The 19,845-nt window shown below is 42.7% G+C and overlaps 1 protein-coding gene across 21 annotated transcripts in view; it reads right to left on the bottom strand.

Moving 5' to 3' along the window:
• Positions 1-1,936: 1,936 nt before the first annotated feature.
• LOC135114712 (uncharacterized) overlaps positions 1,937-19,845 on the bottom strand; it is a 200,278-nt gene continuing 182,369 nt past the window's right edge. For 13 of the 21 annotated variants that reach the window (XR_010275638.1, XR_010275639.1, XR_010275640.1 and 10 more), the window contains one exon: positions 1,937-3,630. Coding sequence is in view for 11 of the 21 variants with exons in the window: in XM_064030657.1 (XP_063886727.1) it covers positions 3,375-3,630 (256 nt within the window). In the remaining 10 variants the exon portion in view is untranslated. Of the gene's footprint in view, positions 3,631-5,067; positions 5,162-19,845 lie in introns of all 21 variants that reach the window. The other 8 variants (XM_064030658.1, XM_064030666.1, XM_064030675.1 and 5 more) reach the window with 3 other exon arrangements.

Genomic DNA, 19,845 nt, shown 5'->3' with positions numbered 1-19,845 from the left:
TTTCCTGTGCCCCTGCTGGTCAAGAGTCGAACAGGAAGGAGAGAGGGAAGGAGTGAGAGATAGATCCTGGAGGAGAGGGAGGAAGGGACAGATGAAGGTAAGGAGAGAAGGAGGTTGAGAGGAGATAAATAAGGAAGAAAAGTGGGAGAGATGAATGAAAGGAGAAAATGAAGTAGCGAAAAATGGAGGCTGCGGATGCTCTCTCTCTCTCTCTCTCTCTCTCTCTCTCTCTCTCTCTCTCTCTCTCTCTCTCTCTCTCTCTCTCTCTCTCTCTCTCTCTCTACTACTACGAAACATTTCCTTCTTTCGAGCCATTGTGGGCCGTGTAATTAGCGCAATAAGTCAGGAAGACGACCACTGCACGCCCTGAAATTAATCCCTAAGAGGACCACTTGTTATGGATCCCGCCAGCAGAGTGAGGCGGCGTTTGGATCTCCTCCTGCAGGCGTCGTCAGGAGGGACTCACGAAGCAGCGAGGGCCTTCATTCACGCGGGTGCAGTTTCCATCTACGTGACGCTGCGGGGCTGATCACGAATACCCGGCAGGAAGAGAGCGATATTGGCAACGCGGAGGAAAGATTGTCCCTCTTTTGTCTCTCTCTCTTGTCCCCCTCTTAGTCTCTTGCCGCGATGAGTGTTGAAGGGGAAGGGGAAATCAACGGAAATATTGGAATTTTATGTGTTTTTATTAAGACGATGTAGTTTTTTCGCGGTTCAAGGCAGGACTGTCTGTATGTGTGGGTTTTTTCTTTCATTATTGTTGATTTAGTTGTACGTGCGTGTGTTCTCTTTCAGAGAGAGAGAGAGAGAGAGAGAGAGAGAGAGAGAGAGAGAGAGAGAGAGAGAGAGAGAGAGAGAGAGAGAGAGAGAGAGAGAGAGAGAGAGAGAGAGAGAGAGAGAGAGAGAGAGAGAGAGAGAGAGAGAGAGAGAGAGAACCAATAAAAAATTCTTCCTTCGTATTTACCAACGGAAATAAAAAAAAAGACTTGAATCTTCCGTGAATTCTGGCCGAAAAATAAAATAGAATTAAAATGTAAGACACACACATACACACACACACACACACACACACACACACACACACACACACACACACACACACACACACACACACGCACAAACCATGGCTCAGCATCACGCCGGCTAAACCAAACAAGTCACTCCAAAAAAGCCGCGTCCGCTACAAACCTTTTCCATCAAACTTGGCATCAAAAGGCTGTAGAAATTCCGCCGGCGACCGCAACGCGTTTATTATTCTAGCGTTTATTGGTCCCAAAACTGGTCTGGCTGCCACGGCCGCCTTCATTATCGGCAGAACGCGATTATTGGAAGGCATCTACGGCCAGAGAATGTCGGTGTGTGCACGTCTGACGCAGCTGAGGCTCTCTTTCTCTCCCTCTCTTTCTCTCTCTTTTACAGTTATGGTTCTTGAGGGAAATACGAGGCAAAGTGGAGGTAAATGATAAATAATGGACGAGAGAGAGAGAGAGAGAGAGAGAGAGAGAGAGAGAGAGAGAGAGAGAGAGAGAGAGAGAGAGAGAGAGAGAGAGAGGTAAATAAACAACATACACAGTCACGGAGCAAGACAAACAACAGTCTAACATAACCTAACCTTTCCAAGTGCATCCTAACATATTTTATTCTAGTCTATTCTATTCTAGCTAAATTTAATCTGACCTAATCATGCTAACCTAACATGATGAACAAATAGCCAGTTTTCAAATAGAGTTGCGTCCTTGTGTCGTGGGGAAAAAAAATATATATTCGAGAGGCAATAAAGTTCAAAACATTTTACAGAGGAATGAAAAAAATAGATGAAAATGGAGAAAACACATCGTTACGAAGCACACACACACACACACACACACACACACACACACACACACACACACACACACACACACACACACACACAAAGGAGAAAAAAAGACGAAAACAGGATAGAAATAAATCGTTGAACACGCAGAACAGAGGAAGTGAACCTAAAATAAAAGTTAATAAAATTCAATAAATTCCACAATAAAATAAGCTAGGAAGCAAATAAAATAAAGGAACTAAATCCAGAATAAACAGGGAAGGAAGATCAATGAATTATCCAGTGATAAAAAAAAAAAAATGTAATGCAAATTAAACGAGACGAACAATAATAAAATGAAACAAAACTTTAGTGAAAAATACAATGCAATAGGTATACAAATATCCCTTAACCACTCCTTTTCTATTTTCCTTTTCTTTTTTACATCTCAATTGATAACAAAGGTCTCATCTATACACTTCCATCGCAACCTCGCAATCTGTCCACACGCTCAGCAAAAAAATGTTAATAAACGAGTGACGCATACAGTGACAGAAAACGAGCCTGAGGAACACCAGCAATATAGTGGCGAGAGCGGCGTTATTGCCAGTAGCGCGAGTGAAGCTGCTTTGTTAGGATGTGTAATTTGGTCTCTTCACCGCCCCGCCTTTAGCCGCCAGCCTTTTCCACGCACAACGCCGGCAATATAAGGCGGATTACACTCTTCCGGGGAACAAGCTGCCCAAGATATGACGGTTTTTTTCTTTCGTTCTTTTTTTTTCTTTTTTTTGTTCTTGTGTCGCGTCCTTATCCTGATTTACGTAATGTGTATGACAAAAAAATTACTGTACTGGCGGATTTCATTCTTCTGGGGAATAAGCTGCCTAAGATATGGTGTTTTTTTTTTTTCTTTCGTTGTGTCTTTTTGTTCGTGTGATGCGTTTTTCTCCTGATTTAGTTAATATGTAAATAAAAAGAATTACTGTAAATACGAATTAGAGTTCATGGAAGTTAATTAATTAGGTAATGATGATTTCTCAATTTTTTCATGTTAACTTTTTGTTCGAGTGTTTACTGTATAGCGTCTTTATCTTTAGTTAATGTGCATGTCACGAAAATGATTGTGGAGATGGATTATATATATTCTTTCTGGTAAGTTTAGTAAGATTCTTTTTTCGTTTTATTTTTTTTAATTTTTCAATGGTATCTGTTTAAGAGTAATATCTTAATTCTAATTTAGTTAATGTACAAAAACCTGTATGAATATTACACTCAGGAAGAAATTATGATTTTTTTTTTTCGGCCTCATGTTTATTTAATTGCCAGACTCTTCAGAGGAAATTAGCTGGGGAGAACATGACTTTTTTCCACCTTTTTTCCTGTTTACAAAACTACACTGTCTTCACAGTGACTTGTATAACATATAAAACAAATGTATGACCGTCAACCACTTTATACGTTCCTTCAGGGAAAAAAAAAATTCTTAAGATATAAATTTCCTATCTTTTCTTTTTTCTCTTCCCCTGTATCTGTTTAAGGGTCGTGTCTTCATCATGATTTAGCTCAGAGTACAAAAGGTTCATGGCCACCAACTATTTGTAAGGGTGAAGGCAATGTTGGATCGTTCCTTTTTCTTGTTTCCCTTGTACCCATTAAGTGTCGTGTCTTTATCATGATTTGGCTCAGAATACAAAAACTGTACGATCACCACTACGTGTGTGGGAGGAGGTGGCGCTGGTTTCCATGTAGGGGCGGCGAGCACTGAGGAGGAAGGAATGATGGTAACACTGAGGGCGACAGGAACACGAGGGCTGCAACTTTTGTAAAACAACAATCTGAAATATGAAACAACGTATTTCTCTAGAGTAAAAGTGAGCAAGAGAGAGAGAGAGAGAGAGAGAGAGAGAGAGAGAGAGAGAGAGAGAGAGAGAGAGAGAGAGAGAGAGAGAGAGAGAGAGAGAGAGAGAGAGAGACCTTTCTTCTGATATCCATGGTTGTTGTTTCTAGAAAGGAAAGGAAACAAGAAAAGAAAAAGGCAAAAAAAGAAACTTGCCATGAGATTTTCTAAAGTTCCCTCTATTATTTGACTCGTTCCTTGTTATTTATATCTTAATAAAAAAAATAAAAAAAATTGGCCGAAAGAAAAAAATTCCAGCAAAGGACAAACTAAAGAATGCAACTTCATTTTCTTTCCTTTCCTTATACCTTCCCTCCTCTGGACACGCCCACCCACCACACCTGTTTGTCCGCGCACTCACTTGCCTCTATACCTCTCTGCACACCTGTATACCTACCACATCTGCCTCTCTACACACCTGCATACCCACCACACCTACCTTCACACTCTTCCAAGTACCTTCCCTCCACAACCTCCCCACACCTGCACACTCAACACACCTGCCTTAACCTCAATCACTCACCTTTCTTCTCATAAAGTATCACCCTAAATCAAAGAAAGGAAATAAAAATTCTTGATCACGACTCTATTCTTTGCCTCCCTCCCACCCTTCCCCCCAAAAAAGGATAAAAAAATAAGAGTGAACAGTCACACCGCTCGAAACAACGAACCAACGAAAAAACGAAGCGTCACAAAACACCGGACAGTCTCGTGTTCTTTTGGGCAAAACGATAGTCAGATATATATTCTTTTTTTTTACCAGCCATTCTATCCCTGTTGATTCCAATTTGAATGTTATTCTCAAAAATGAAAACAATACAAAAAAAAAAAATATTGGAAAAAAAGGGGGGAGGGTGGTTCCTCGTACCGCGACTTCAGTGAGAATAAAAGCAATAGGTATATGAAAGGTGGAATTTATTTCTTTACTGTCGTATTAAATATTAGATCACGTACAAAGTTAGTAATAAATAAATATAAGGATACCGTGTAAATAGATATAAATAAACGACTTACAAGACTAACTCCCTACAGAATCGCCTCTTTACGATTCGTATAACTCATCTTCACTCACAGGAGACCACTATTTTTTTTCTCCTTGACTATGAAGTAAAAAAAAAAAAAAAAATCGTAAATATTGCAGCAACGAGTGAACAAGAGCACGGAACACCGCGTCGCGTCACCACGAGGGAAAAAAAAAAAAAAAGGAAATGAGAAAGGTGAAACAATTACCAGTGAGAAATTAACAACAACGAAGGGTAGGAAATTAAGAGGAAATACGAAAGCAAACCATGACGAGGAAATTCAAGAGACACAGACAGAAAAAGACAGACAGACAGACCGACCGACAGACAGACAGACAGACGGCAGCGCTTACCAAATACAGCCAAACGAGACTGACAAGGACGAGCTGACAGTCCGCCCACTTACACGAGCCGGGACAGGATTTCGTGTCGTTTATGTTGCTTCGACTAGAAGGGAAAAAAAAGACGAGAAAACTAAAGGCCTAAAACTGGATCGGCGGTACACGGCATTAGGAAATCGGTGTGTGCATGTGTGTGTGTGTGTGTGTGGTGTGTGCATGGGTGTGTGTGTGTGTGTGTGTGTGTGTGTGTGTGTGTGTGTGTGTGTGTGTGTGTGTGTGTGTGTGTGTGTGTGTGTGTGTGTGTGTGTGTACAGGGAAGTCTCTCTAAGCTGTGTATTCTCAGTTGGTATATTCCCAGTTGGAAAGAGGGACAGGAAATGGAGAGACAGAGCAGAGAGTAAAGAGGATGCATCTCTCTCTCTCTCTCTCTCTCTCTCTCTCTCTCTCTCTCTCTCTCTCTCTCTCTCTCTCTCTCTCTCTCTCTCTCTCTGTGAAAACATACTTTCCTTCATCGTTCCAGACATAACATTTCTCACTGTCATTCCTAACATCACTACTTTCTTGCATCACCTTTCGTAAAACAGGTAATTTTTCCTCACCATCTTCAGCATCTCATTACCTACTTTCCTTTACCTTTCTTGAACAAGTAGAGATGTGTACCTTTCACTCACGCACCACAAAGTACTCACTAAGCAGTCACTAGCTACTGGACACTGATCGCTGCAACATTCTTCACTAAACAGAATTCAAGAAGGAAAACACACACACAGACACAATACGAAATAAAAACTATCTCTGTTTAAAGCATTTCGACTTATCAACTCCTCTCCTCTAACTGAATGTATCCAGCTTCTCTCTCATCGTCGCAATGTTGCATCTCTTGCTGTCTTCTACCGCTATTTTCACGCTAACTGTTCTGATTTTCTGAACTGCATGCCTCCCCTCCTTCCACGGCCTCGCTGCACAAAACTTTCTATTTTCTCTCACCCTGTTCTGTCCACCTCTATAATGCAAAAGATAACCAGTATTCTCAGTCATTCATCCCTTCTTCTGGTAAACTCTGGAACTCCCTACCTGGTTCTGCATTTTCTCCTTCCTATGACATGAACTGTTTAAAGAGGAAGGTTTCAAGACATCCTCCAGGTCTGGATTATCCTTTTTGACGTATTTCTGGGGACTGGCACCTCAGTGGTCCTTTTTTTTTTATTGTTCTTTTGTTTGCCCTTGGCCGGTGCCCCTCTTACATAGAAAAACACAGATGAGGGGACGGGCAATCATTTCAACATCACCAATTACACTTCTAAAGCATCACAAGCGTATACGAAAAGATAGAATGGAGCCACACACACACACACACACACACACACACACACACACACACACACACACACACACACACACACACACACACACACACACACACACACTTCAGCCAACAATGTAAGAACGCAAACCGGCAATTTAGTCAGAAATGCATCGTTCTGTTTACATTTCGGAGCCAGACATATGCGCCTAACTGTCACCAATAACTGATGCTTGATATGGAAATTCTAGAGGATGGGAACTGGTGGGCAGGGAGGGAGAGGAGGGAAGGAAACCGGTAGTGAGGTATGGAGGGACGGTTGAGGGGAGGAGAGGGCAGTGAGAGGGAGAGATGGAAAGGCAAATGGAGAGGCAGAGTGAGAGGGAAAGAAAAAAAAAAAAAAGGAATAGTCGGAGGCTTAAAATGATTAATTTTAGCAGGAAAAACAGAAACGGAAGGGAGGAAAATGAAAAAAAAATATTGAAGGCTGTTTAGGAAAAGATACGTTTGCACATTATAGTTATTCTTGCTTTAACTACATCAGATCCAAAACACAATGCAGACGCTTAACGAGGTAAATTACGTAGTTGAACGACAATTAAAGGCCTAAGTCAATTTGGTCTGTAATTATACGGCAATGTTGATCATGACCATCTCTTTTTTAAGACTCAGGGATTTCGCTCAGATTACCCCGGAGCTGAATGACTAAATGGGCTGACTTAATGATGACGAACGCTCAACAAAAATGGTCTCACGAATTCATGATTACGAACATAAGCGACTAATCGACTGCCTAACTGACTGACTGGCCAACTGACTGATTGACTGACTAACGAGAATTTGCTCTATAAACTCACCCACTAGGCACCTTTGTATATACTTTCTCAGTTTATTTATTACTAAGAATATAGTAATACCAGCTACACTTCTCGCACGAATTATAATATAAGTATGGGTGTCACCAACAAATCTGTTATACTATAATGTCCGTAAACCTGGTGGAATAGAATCTGATGGATTGGTTGACTCTTTCTTGGTATGCTGTATCATGAAAAATATAAGAAGCCATGGTCTAATGAGTATTACATAGTCAAGCTTCTAACAAGGTCATTTTAACGTAATGTTATGTACATTTTTGCCTCTGTATTTTAAGTGTTTTAATATACTTTAGCATTTTATAACTTTTAAACATTTTATGTAATCTGTCCGCTAGTGGAAACGAGCTGTATATGTCTCAATGCCTTTATATATACTTCTCCACCATGTGAAGGTTAAAATAAATAAATAAACATATAAATAAATAATAATTGACTATCTGATCGACTGAATGAGTGACTGACCGACTGGCTGACTGACCATCTGACCACCTGAGTGACTGATCCACTAACTGACTGGCTGACTGAGGGTGACAAACCGACTTCCCAAATGAGAGAACAAATGAATGACTGATTGGCGTAGTGACTGACAAACCAACCGACTAGCTGACTGACGAAACGAGGGGCAGGAAAGAGCATATACAATTATAAAAGAAAGAAAAAAAGTGGAGAAAATGAAAAAAAAATCACATCCGGATTCAAACTTCAAATAGGACAAAAACCAGCTACACACACACACACACACACACACACACACACACACACACATTACGAACACCACAAACAAGACCGCAACTCACGCCATTAAACACCTTTCATTAACCTGCCCTCATGACTTCCACACCTGGCCGGCGCTAATCACCCTTTCATTACATCACGTGCTGAATGAAGGCCGAGGCGATCTTTCACAGCGCTGACCAATAGGCGACATCAATTAATTGGATTCCTTTGTGTGGTGTCATAGAGGAAATGGAATCTAACCGCGCTTCGGCTCCACACACTTTCACTATTATTGTATTGCGTTGCTCTACAATTTCTACCGTCCGCTCTCGTCTACCGTTTCATCGCGTAGTGTGAGTACTTACGAATCGTGACCTTCTGTACTTTTTTTTTTTTTGTGTGTATCTGTAAACCGAGTGCATATAAACATTCCCGCACACGAGTTTACATATGCATGGCCACGTACGTACACTCACACAAACACACACACACACACACCAACGCACATCCTGGTAAAAACTTCCTACAAACACCCACTATTTCCTCTCACTTGTTTGTCCTTTCCTCTCTCTCTCTCTCTCTCTCTCTTCCCCCGTCTCTTATCTCCTCCCACTCCTTGCTTCCGTTTCTCTCTCTGTTCCTCTGCTCCCTTCCTTCCTTATCTTCTCCCACTCCTCCCTTCCGTGCCTCCCTCTCTTCCTATGGTACCTTTCCTGCTCTCCCTATCTCCTTCCTTTGTCTTTGCTTCTCTCCTCTTCCTATCCTCACTCTCCTTATTTTTCTACCACCACTTACTTTCTCTCTCTCTCTCTCTCTCTCTCTCTCTCTCTCTCTCTCTCTCTCTCTCTCTCTCTCTCTCTCTCTCTCTCTCTCTCTCTCTCTCTCTCTCTCCCTGCGGTCTCCTGCGACTCTCGAATGTTTATCCTTGTGGCTCTGCGGAGTGGACAGCGTTCATACTTTCAATTTTATAAGGATTAGGGTGAAAGGGAAGCGGATTTAGGATATATATATATATATATATATCTGCACTACTTCTATGCATATTCATAAAGATTTTTTTTTTTCACTCTCTCCTCTCTCTTCGTCTCCCTCTAAGGACATCTCAGCTTTCACCACATCAGACATTCGTAACCTTAAATCTATTATAAGGAATTCTGACTGTACTAACTTTTAAAGAGATCCCCTTCGATACTACATGTAAAGTTTTCTCTCGTAAGGATGGGAGAGAGATAGGTTTGGGTTGTCTCCTGTGTGTGTGTGTGTGTGTGTGTGTGTGTGTGTGTGTGTGTGTGTGTGTGTGTGTGTTTATGTGTGTGTGTGGGTGGTTGTTTCTAAACTTTGTGAATTCTAACCCTCGTCGGGTGTGTGTGTGTGTGTGTGTGTGTGTGTGTGTGTGTGTACTGAAGTTTGTGGGTTGTGACGAGTCATGAATATTTTACTGCGTGTGCCGAGTGAGAACTGTGTGTGTGTGTGTGTGTGTGTGTGTGTGTGTGTGTGTGTGTGTGTGTGTGTGTGTGTGTGTGTGTGTGTGTGTGTGTGTGTGTGTGTGTGTGTGCATCTTAGATTCACATAATGTCTTTCATTATTCGATACAAATAAATAATTTGCATTGCTGCTAATAACTGAATTCTTCATAACATTCCTCCTATTTTATTTACAATTCCTCACGTCCTTTCCAATTCTCTCTCTCTCTCTCTCTCTCTCTCTCTCTCTCTCTCTCTCTCTCTCTCTCTCTCTCTCTCTCTCTCTCTCTCACAGGCACACACACACACACACACACACACACAGACACACACACACACACACACACACACAGACACACACACACACACACACACATACACACACACACACACACATACACACACACACGCCCATAGACAAGCAGACAAAAAGGACACCAATGTATTTCCTTTCCTCTTCTACCGCCAGAGACACAAGCCTGACTTTCCTCGCGGCTTCCTTCCCCATGAAGACAAGAAGAGGAGCGTGGCGCTGTGCTGCCGCCAGCCGAGCGTCACCTGAGTCAACATTGCCTATAATCATGTGTGGACAGCCACCTCCCTGTTTGCTTTTTATCTTCCGGTACGCTTGCCTGTGCTTACCTGCCTACTACACCAGGTGAGTAGGGTGCTCGTCACTAATTGGACAGGTGAGGGCAAGGTAGGGATAAAGGCGCCTGGTATTGTAGGTAATTAGATACGTACTATACACAAGAGTCAGGTCACGTAATTTGGTGTCAGTTACGTGTGAATTATCTAGTGGTTAGAATCTTTCCCCTCTGAACTTGTATGGAGGTGGGAACTAGTTTATCATTCTTTTTATTTTTTATAGCACGTTATTCGACTCCTTCACACAAAAAGGAAACTAAAAACTGTCGATGCTACGAGTAATTATGTGTGTTAATGTGTGTGATACAGCATGTAGAAGCAAAAGTTATTATTTAGATAGGCAGGTGGATAGGTAGGTTGGCTTGAAGGTGATAATTGTTGTGGACGTGTAGGTATTGGATATGTAATTAGGTTTGCTGGTCTCTTCTCTGAGTTAGAAAATTAATCTAAATGTATATTTGATCACTCCTCGTGTGGTAATTGTATTCTGATATTGTTATTTGCTGTGAAATATGAAATTTGACTGTATAGAGACAGCGCACAAGTGAATAATATTCTGTGCAACTGAATACACACAAAAAATAAACAACGAAACACAGGAACGCAGCTGAAAACAAAGATCATAAACACGAATCCACACACACGCACATTTCAACAATTAGGACGAAACGAAAAGAAAACACATACGAGTACACGTCACCCTTAATTTCACCTCCGTTTTCTTTCCCACGCCCTTGGTCCCTGTGTGATAGTCGGACGGGTCAAATTTGCATTACAACTAACGAAAGAGAGAGAGAGAGAGAGAGAGAGAGAGAGAGAGAGAGAGAGAGAGAGAGAGAGAGAGAGAGAGAGAGGAAAGTAAGGGATAACCACCGTCGCCACTAGCCCAGCAGGAGCGTGTCGGTCTAACTTTGGGTCCAAACTCCTTGCGAAGTTTATCAATAAGTTACTCTGTTTCCCTTGTGATGCTTCCTTTTGTTCGCGTTCGTTGTCCTCATCTCTTGTTATTTTGTCCTTCCTTTGTCTTACTCTTCCTGCTCCTTTCCTTCTCCTCCTCTTTTTTTTTTTTATTTTGTTCTCTCCTCACACTTTTTCGATCTTTTTTTTTTATTCCAAGTTTCTTTCCGCGTCTTTTCGGTTCTACTTGAGAGTTCATATCTTCCACTTTTACCTCCGTAGACTCCGAGAAATCGCATCTTTTTCTTTCCTCCGCCTTTATTTTTATTTTTATTTCCCTCCCCCCTTCCTGATGTTCCTCAATCCAGGTCAGTGGAAAGGCTTGAGCTTACGGAGTGAAATAAACAAACTAGGAATGATTTTAAAAGCTTCAAATCTCTCTCTACTTAGGTTTACACACACACACACACACACACACACACACACACACACACACACACACACACGCACACACACACGTCCCTGCAACATTAATACAAACGAGAATTCCACCAAAAGAAAAAAAAAGAAAAAGAAATATATGTAATTAAAAGTCCAGATACTGCATGAAGCTCGTCCGACAAAAAATGTAAAGTTCGCACAACGATAACAAAAGATGAAGAAGACAGCCACCAAACTGACTATTGAATCTGTAAAAGTTTCACGATACGACGCTGCAGACTTAATCTTATTTTCTGACTGAAATAAACGAAACATGAAAATGAGAGAGAGAGAGAGAGAGAGAGAGAGAGAGAGAGAGAGAGAGAGAGAGAGAGAGAGAGAGAGAGAGAGAGAGAGAGAGAGAGAGAGAGAGAGAGAGAGAGAGAGAGAGAGAGAGAGAGAGAGAGAGAGAGAGAGAGAGAGAGAGAGAGAGAGAGAGAGAGAGAGAGTGATAATTACCACACTCAATTTTAAGAGTGAGGGAGAGACTAAATAAAAAATGAAAAAAAAAAAAAAAAATAGCAATAATAGCTACGCCAGACTGAATTCGCAACATTACCATTCCAACCATTACTTTTCATTCACATATTTTCTGCATTAACGATACGATGCGTTGCGAACACGAGGTAAAACTCCAATATTACCATCGACAGGTGTTCCGCTGCAGGTGTTGAAGGAGAGGTGAAGGTGAGGCTAATAATGGAACGGCGGGGTGTGAGGCAACAGGTACGATGAACAGGTGACGTCAAACAGGTATATAGATGGATACAACAACGTACGTGTGGGCGCTGCAGGTGTGGGAGGTTGTAGTGAGGTGTAAGTGTAGGCTGGTAAGGTTCCTGTAATTCCTGTGAGTGTAGGTGGCGGTACAGGATACGAACCCTGCGCAACGCTACCCCAGGGAGAGAAGAATCCTATAATCTTTCTCTCTCTCAGTAATCGGATTCTCGCTCACTGAGTTGTTGATCCAGTGGCGTCCGGGAAGAGTCCTCTTGTTAGCTATTGATTATTATGACGTGTGTGCGTGCGTGTGTGTGTGTGTGTGTGTGTGTGTGTGTGTGTGTGTGTGTGTGTGTGTGTGTGTGTGTGTGTGTGTGTGTGTGTGTGTGTGTGTGTGTGTGTGTGTGTGTGTTTCAAGGCCTACAATTCACAAGGGTATCAAGACACAATGCAAAGCTCCCTACCACTTACAAAGCCAGGAGATTAAACGCAACGCCACTACTCACACGCCACTGACTTTTCACCTGATGAGAGGAAATGAAAGAGACGACTTATCTCTTCCCACACCTCGCGTCAAGGAACATCACAAAAACAGAACACGAAAAAACCACTGACGTCGGACACACACACACACACACACACACACACACACACACACACACACACACACACACACACACACACACACACATAAAAAAAAGAACAATACATGGATCTATAAGGCAAAGAAATCACCTTGAACGGAAAGAGAAAATATCAGAAAACCACTATTTTCTATCACTCGATAAGAAGATTTTTTGCTCGTACGGGAAACGAGACTTCGACTGATTTGTTTCATCATACGTGGGAGAAAAAAAAAGATGACGCAACAGAAGAGAAGGATGGCAAGGAGGCAATAAGGATACAAGGAGGAAAGCAGGAGACAGGAAGACAAGAAGGAAACAAGAAAAAAAAATGAGAATAGGAAAGGCGTCAGGCAAATATTGGAACAGGAAAGAAAACAAGAGTAAAAACATATAATGGAGAATATGAGGTAACAAAGTGAAGAATTATGAATGAGGGAAGACGAAGAGTGGGGATAGGAGGAAAATATGAAGCGATAAGAAAGAGACACATTGAGAAAAAAACAAGAAACACAAAAAAAAACAAAATAACACAAAAAAGACACATTGCATAACAGGAAAAACAGCAAAAACAGTAGAAAGAAAAACAAAAGCATGGAGGAACAAGAAAAACAAACGAAGAATAAAAAAAGTAACGAAGAGTAAAAAAATAAATAGAAGAGGAGAAGGAGGAGTAGGAAAAGAAATAAGAACGAAAATTTGAAGTGAGGTGGAGAGCAATGCATTTTCCTACCTACTTCTCATTCCTCCTCCTGCAACCTACTTCTCTCTTCTTCTCTTATCGAATTACTGGCTCGCCTTGATATGTCACTCCGGTTGCTCAACTCGCAAGGGCTTCATCTGCATTAATTACTCATGTATCAGTTGAATATTCGCTAATACTCCAGGATATTGTCGAGCGTAACGCAAGCCTGTACCTGACAACAAAATGAGAGAGAGAGAGAGAGAGAGAGAGAGAGAGAGAGAGAGAGAGAGAGAGAGAGAGAGAGAGAGAGAGAGAGAGAGAGAGAGAGAGAGAGAGAATGTCAGAATGTGCAGTTCAACTTTGTAATTGTTGTATATGTATGCACTATTTCTTTTCACTTCTATATATATTAAAAAAAAGGAAGACTGTGTGTGTGTGTGTGTGTGTGTGTGTGTGTGTGTGTGTGTGTGTGTGTGTGTGTGTGTGTGTGTGTGTGTGTGTGTGTGTGTGTGTGTGTGTGTGTGTGTGTGTGTGTGTGTGTGTGTGTATGTGTGTGTGTGTGTGTGTGAAGGCACGAGCAAAAAAAAAGAAAAAAAATGTGAAAAAAAATATATACACGACACTACACGCTATATTACTGAATTTTTTGCAATCATCTCACAAACTTATGGGATATTTAAGGAAGAAATTATTAAGCAAAACAGGGAAATGGAAATCACTACTGCACGGGACGAGAAGAGAAGGGAAGGGAAGGGAAGGGAAGGGAAGGGAAGGAGAGAAGGAAGGGAAGAGAAGGTGATGATGAAAAATAAGGTAAAGTAACGAAAGAAATGTTAAGATAAAGAAAAAAATTATGAGATAAAGACAGAAAAGGTAAAAGAAAGGAAGGGATGAGAAGGAAAGCTTAGGCAAGGCAAGGCAAGGTAGGGTAAAGTAGGGTAATAGAAAAGAAGACAAAACAAGGGAATGGGAGGCGAGGGAAGGAAAGGAAAGCGAAGAAAGAGAAGGGAAAGAAAAATAAAGCAAGAAAGGGTAAGGTGAGGTAATTTAAGGTAAGGTAAGGCAAAACCGGTTAAGGGAAAGGAAGACAAGACAAGGAAAGGAGAGGTAAGGAAAGAAAAGGTGAGGGAAAAAAAGGAAAAAGAAAAGAAAGAAAAGGGAAAGAAGGAGGAAGAGGAGGGAAAGGAGAGGAGGGGAGTAAGGCCAAGACTCGCTAAGTTCAGGTGTGACATATTTCAAGTAACTTTAAGGAGAGCGTTTAGTGCCAGGAAATATTTTGCTCTGGAGTGTATTTACCGTCAAAAGATAAAATTAATGACCGACTTACACATTTTTCAGCCTTCCCGAACCCCTGTGTTGTGGTGTGAAGGTGTGTTTCAGCGAGGGAGGGAGGAAGTGCGGGAGGGAAGAAGAGAGGGAGAGAGAGGGGTGTGAAGAAAACGGGGGGAAGGAATGATTGTGTTCTTGAGGGAGGAGGAAGGCAGGGAGGGAAGGAGGGGTGTAACGATGGGAGGGAGGAAAGAAGGGGTGTAAGGATGGGAGGAGTAAAGGAGGGGTGTAAGGAAGGGAGAAAGGGAAAGAGGGGTGTAAGGAAGGGAGGGAGGGGGAGAGAAGTGTGAGGGAAAGGAAGGAGGGATGGAAAGATTTTCTTGAGGGAGGCAGGGAGCAAGGGAGAAGTGAGGAAAAGAGGGAGGGAAAGAAAGATTATGTTCTTGAGTGAGGGAGGAAAGGAGGGGATGTGAAGTAAAGAGGGAGGGAGGGAGAGTGTGAGGAAAAGAGAGAGGCATGGAAAGACTGGAAGAGAGAAGGGAGGAAGGGAGGAAGGGAGGGACATGTGCTTGATGAAGAGAAGAATAAAGAAGGGAGAAAAAAAAAAGAAGGGAGTTGAGAGTAATGGATGAATATTAAGGGGAGATAAAGAGAAAACGATGCATCAGAGGAAGGGATAGAAGGAGGGAGAGGAAGGAAGGGAAGTGAGGTGGAAAGGGGAGGGGAAGTGAGGGGGAAAGTAAAGGAAGGGAATGAAATAAGGATTAATGGACGAATACACAAGAAGGAATGAAGAAAACTAAGTAATGGGGCGAGGGACAAGGAAAAGAAATATGATTAAGAGGAGGGGAGATGGAAAGGGGCGGCGAGGGGAGAGAGAACGTGAGGGAAAGGGGGGAGGAAAGCGTGGGCAGGTGAGGGTACGGTGGGTACATACGAGATTTCACCTGAGCAAGGAAAACCATAATGTACCAACAATGACCTTATGAGTTACGGTACCAGACTCCACGGTACGAAGCTACACTGGCTCTTCTTAATGGGCTAAGTTTATGGCGAATATAGAGACACTTTAATATTGTGGCCAGCAGAACCTCAGAATTTGTTAACGTAAGCCGTGCTAAAAAAAAGAAAAAAAAGGATGGAGGGAGAAAAGGACTAAAAATGACAATAGATACAACACAACAATGACAACAACAACTACAACAACAACAGCGGTAATAACAAGAGCAGCAGCAGCAACAACAACAGCAGCAGCAACAAATCAACAATAACAACACAAACAGTGGCACTGAGGACGAGAAAATTAAAGGCCACGATTAAAAAAAAAAAAAAAGTTATAAAAAAGTTAAAAAATAATGATGTCGGAAGAGAGAGAGAGAGAGAGAGAGAGAGAGAGAGAGAGAGAGAGAGAGAGAGAGAGAGAGAGAGAGAGAGATAACACAGCGACACATAAAACTGCAAGGAAAAAGAAAATAGAGATGAAGAGCTACAATGAACAAAATACTTTCTCTCTCTCTCTCTCTCTCTCTCTCTCTCCCTCTCTCTCTCTCTCTCTCTCTCTCTCTCTCTCTCTCTTTCTAACACAAACACACACGAAATAAAAAAAAACAGCAAGAACTTTAAAAATCGCTGGAAATAAAACCCACGCTAATTGCCATTTCCAAAAAAAAAAAAAGAAAAAAAGAAAAAGAAAAAAAAAATACAGGTAAGTGGTGTCCCGGAAGGGTTGAAATTAATTTAGTTACAAAGGAGCCGTGAATGTCTACGTGCTCCTATTAATTACTTCCGAGTGTCTACCTTATTTATACACTAATGTTTTACAGACAGCGAGACAGGACAGTTCTGCCGTATAAAACAAACGCGGAGGTAAAAGTTGTCAACCACACTGCATATTCCATTACCTCAACACTTGCAAATTTCAGCACCGCAACCAATGTGCTTCCTATTATTTAGCGCCAGAATCTCAGACAAATATTATGACACGTCAGGGAAAAAGAATGAAGACTCGCGTGGAAAATCAACTGTGAGCAAATACAATAATTGATATGAAGGAGGAAGGACTGGAACATGTACCTACACGTAAACACACACACACACACACACACACACACACACACACACACACACACACACACACACACACACACACACACACACACACACACACACACACACACACACACACACACACACACAGCACAGCACCATTATTAATACTTCAACTTTGTCATCAAGCAACAATGATAAACAGTTTGCGGAGAACGTTTTCATCATCAAGGGAACGTTTTCACCACCAAACGTTTTCATTCATGGCTCCTTTGTTTTCCCTCCACTCTGAATAAATGAGAAAGACGAAGGGAGGAAAGTGAGAGAGAAAGAGAAGAAGAAACAAGGAAAGAAAGCGAGGAGGGAGGAGAAAGAAAGATGCTGGAAAGAAAGGAGGTGAGGACAGATTAAAGTTTAAAGAACAATGGAAAAAAAATCAGGTGGAGATAAGCTGGAAAACAAATGAAAAGAAAACGAAAGAAAGGAAGGGAAGCAGTGAAAACACGAGAATAAAAAAAGGCAGAGAGAGAGAGAGAGAGAGAGAGAGAGAGAGAGAGAGAGAGAGAGAGAGAGAGAGAGAGAGAGAGAGAGAGAGAGAGAGAGAGAGAGAGAGAGAGAGAGAGAGAGAGAGAGAGAGAGAGAGAGAGAGAGAGAGAGAGAGAGAGACTAAACGACAGAGAGTTAGTAGAGGAGCAAAAGAGAGCAGATGGATAGAAGAACGAGGAGACACGAGGCAGAATGGAAAGATACACTGCGAATACGAGAAAAAAAAGAAAAAAAAACTTAGAGAAACGAGATGCAATAGGTAGGAGAGGGAAAGCAGACAATAAGAGGAAGGAAGGGGAGAAAATGAAAGAAGGAAAGGAAGGGAAGGAAGGGAAGGCGTGTGAGAAATTGCTAGTCATTTGTCATAGTCAGTGTTTGGGTAGAGTTTTCACCAAGCTGGCGGCTCATAAGTCCAGGAAACAAGGACGCCACGACAAAGACGCGCACGTACCAGGAGGGAAAGAGGTGGACAAATGGATGATGGAAGTGGGACGTGGAGGAAAGTAAGGAAAAAAAGAAAAGTGGATATCTAGACAGACTAATACTAAAGGAGACTGAGGAATTAGACTGAAAGCAGGTCACAATACAGACGGGACTGGTGCCTTTGTTAATGACTGACTGACTGACTGACTAATTCTCTCTCTCTCTCTCTCTCTCTCTCTACACGAAATTATACATAGTCTATTCATGAAAAGGAAAAAAAAGGGGGAAAAATAGCACCGCTGTTCAATACAATCCTATCTCACCTCTCATTTAATTTCCCGCCATTGCAGCAGCAGCAGCAGCAGCAGCAGCAGCAGCAGCAGCAGCAGTAGCAGCAGCAGCAGGAGCAAATTCACGGCGAAATGTGCACAGTGTTTTGAAATAGACGCATTAGTCAACGCTCAGTTAATTATGAACGCGAGTTTAATCAAGCTTCAATGGATTTATGAAGAATGAAGCCTATACGTATTCCCTTACCTGGCACTAATGGGTGAGCGCGGGGGCACCTTTGCAACGTAACCAGTTTCTTCTCGCGGTCAGCAGGTAGCTCTTGCTGATCTAGCGGCGCCTCACGCTTACCTGCCCGCGTCGTGAGATTCACCAGGTGTGTTGAGAGCTGGACGGAGCTGTGCCTTCTCTCCCTCATCCCCTCACCTGTTCACTCTCCCTCACCCCTTCATCTCTCCACTCTCCCTCACCCCCTCACCTCTCCACTCTCCCTCTCACCCTCAGACAGCCGCCCTACTTCATTTCTTCCCTCCTTCCTCTCCTCATGCCTTCATTGCCTCCTGTTCCTTCTGTTCCCTCTTATTTACTTGTAGTCCGTGCCTCCTCCTCCTCCTCCTCCTCCTCTTTCCTCTTCCCTCTTATTTACTTGTGCTCTATACCTCTTCTTCCTCTTACCCGTCCTCCTCCTCCTCTTTCCTCTCCCCTCTTATTTACTTGTGCTCTGTGCCTCCTCCTCCTCTCCCCTGTCCTCCTCCTCTTCTTTCCTCTTCCCCCTTATCTACTTGTGCTCTGTGCCTCCTCCTCCTTTTCCCCCTTTTCCTCCTCTTTCCTCTTCCTTCTTATTTACTTGTGTTCTATGCCTCCTCCTCCTTTTCCCCCTTTTCCTCCTCTTTCCTCTTCCTTCTTATTTACTTGTGTTCTATGCCTCAGACCTCCTTTTCCCTTTTCTCCTCCTCTCTCCTCTTCCTTATTGTGTTCTATGCCTCCTCCTCCTCCTCTTCCCCCTCCTTCTTTACAGAGCCGTCATAGCAGTTCACCTCCATTGTTTCCAGCACCTACTCATCTCCCCTCGCCTCTCCTCACTTCCCCTTACCTCCCCCTCACCTCCTCTCACCTCCACCACCATCTCCACCCATCCCACAAAGCTCCCATCACCTCTGTACGTTCGTTTTTACATTATATACGCAGTGTTACCAATCACTGCATCACCACTGAGCATATTCTCTCTCTCTCTCTCTCTCTCTCTCTCTCTCTCTCTCTCTCTCTCTCTCTCTCTCTCTCTCTCTCTCTCTCTCTCTCTCTCTCTCTCTCTAAGGCAAGCTGCCACGCATCACCACCACGCACCGCTACACACCACTACACGCTGTCATTCTAACCACCCCCACGCCTGACACACACACACACACACACACACACACACACACACACGCACGAATATTTCATCCTACCTCTCTTTCCTCACTGGTCCAAACATGTACCAACAATTCTATCCCAGCAGACATACAGACAGACGGACAGGTACAGTAGAACATGCGGGCTAAGGGACAGAGTCGGCGGGAGGAGGGCAGAAGTGGAAGCGTTTGCCCTGCAGGAGTCTGGCGCATCAAACAGTACGTGAATCAACCCTATGTAAAAATAATAACATAAGCTTTGAGGGACAAATTTCATTACTTGGTCCCTAGCGCTTGAGGGATGTGTGGATGAAGGGGGTGGTAGGGCGGTGCTAGAGGAGGGGAGGGGGGGGAGGGGAAGCGGAAGGAGGGAAGCAAGTGAAGTGATGCAGGGAGATGCTTATTGATGGGTG

The sequence above is a fragment of the Scylla paramamosain genome, chromosome 28, assembly GCF_035594125.1.
Source record: "Scylla paramamosain isolate STU-SP2022 chromosome 28, ASM3559412v1, whole genome shotgun sequence".
NCBI classification, from domain to species: Eukaryota; Metazoa; Arthropoda; class Malacostraca; order Decapoda; family Portunidae; genus Scylla; species Scylla paramamosain.
Note: the sequence above shows the minus strand (reverse complement) of the source record. Positions and strands in the feature narration are given on the sequence as shown.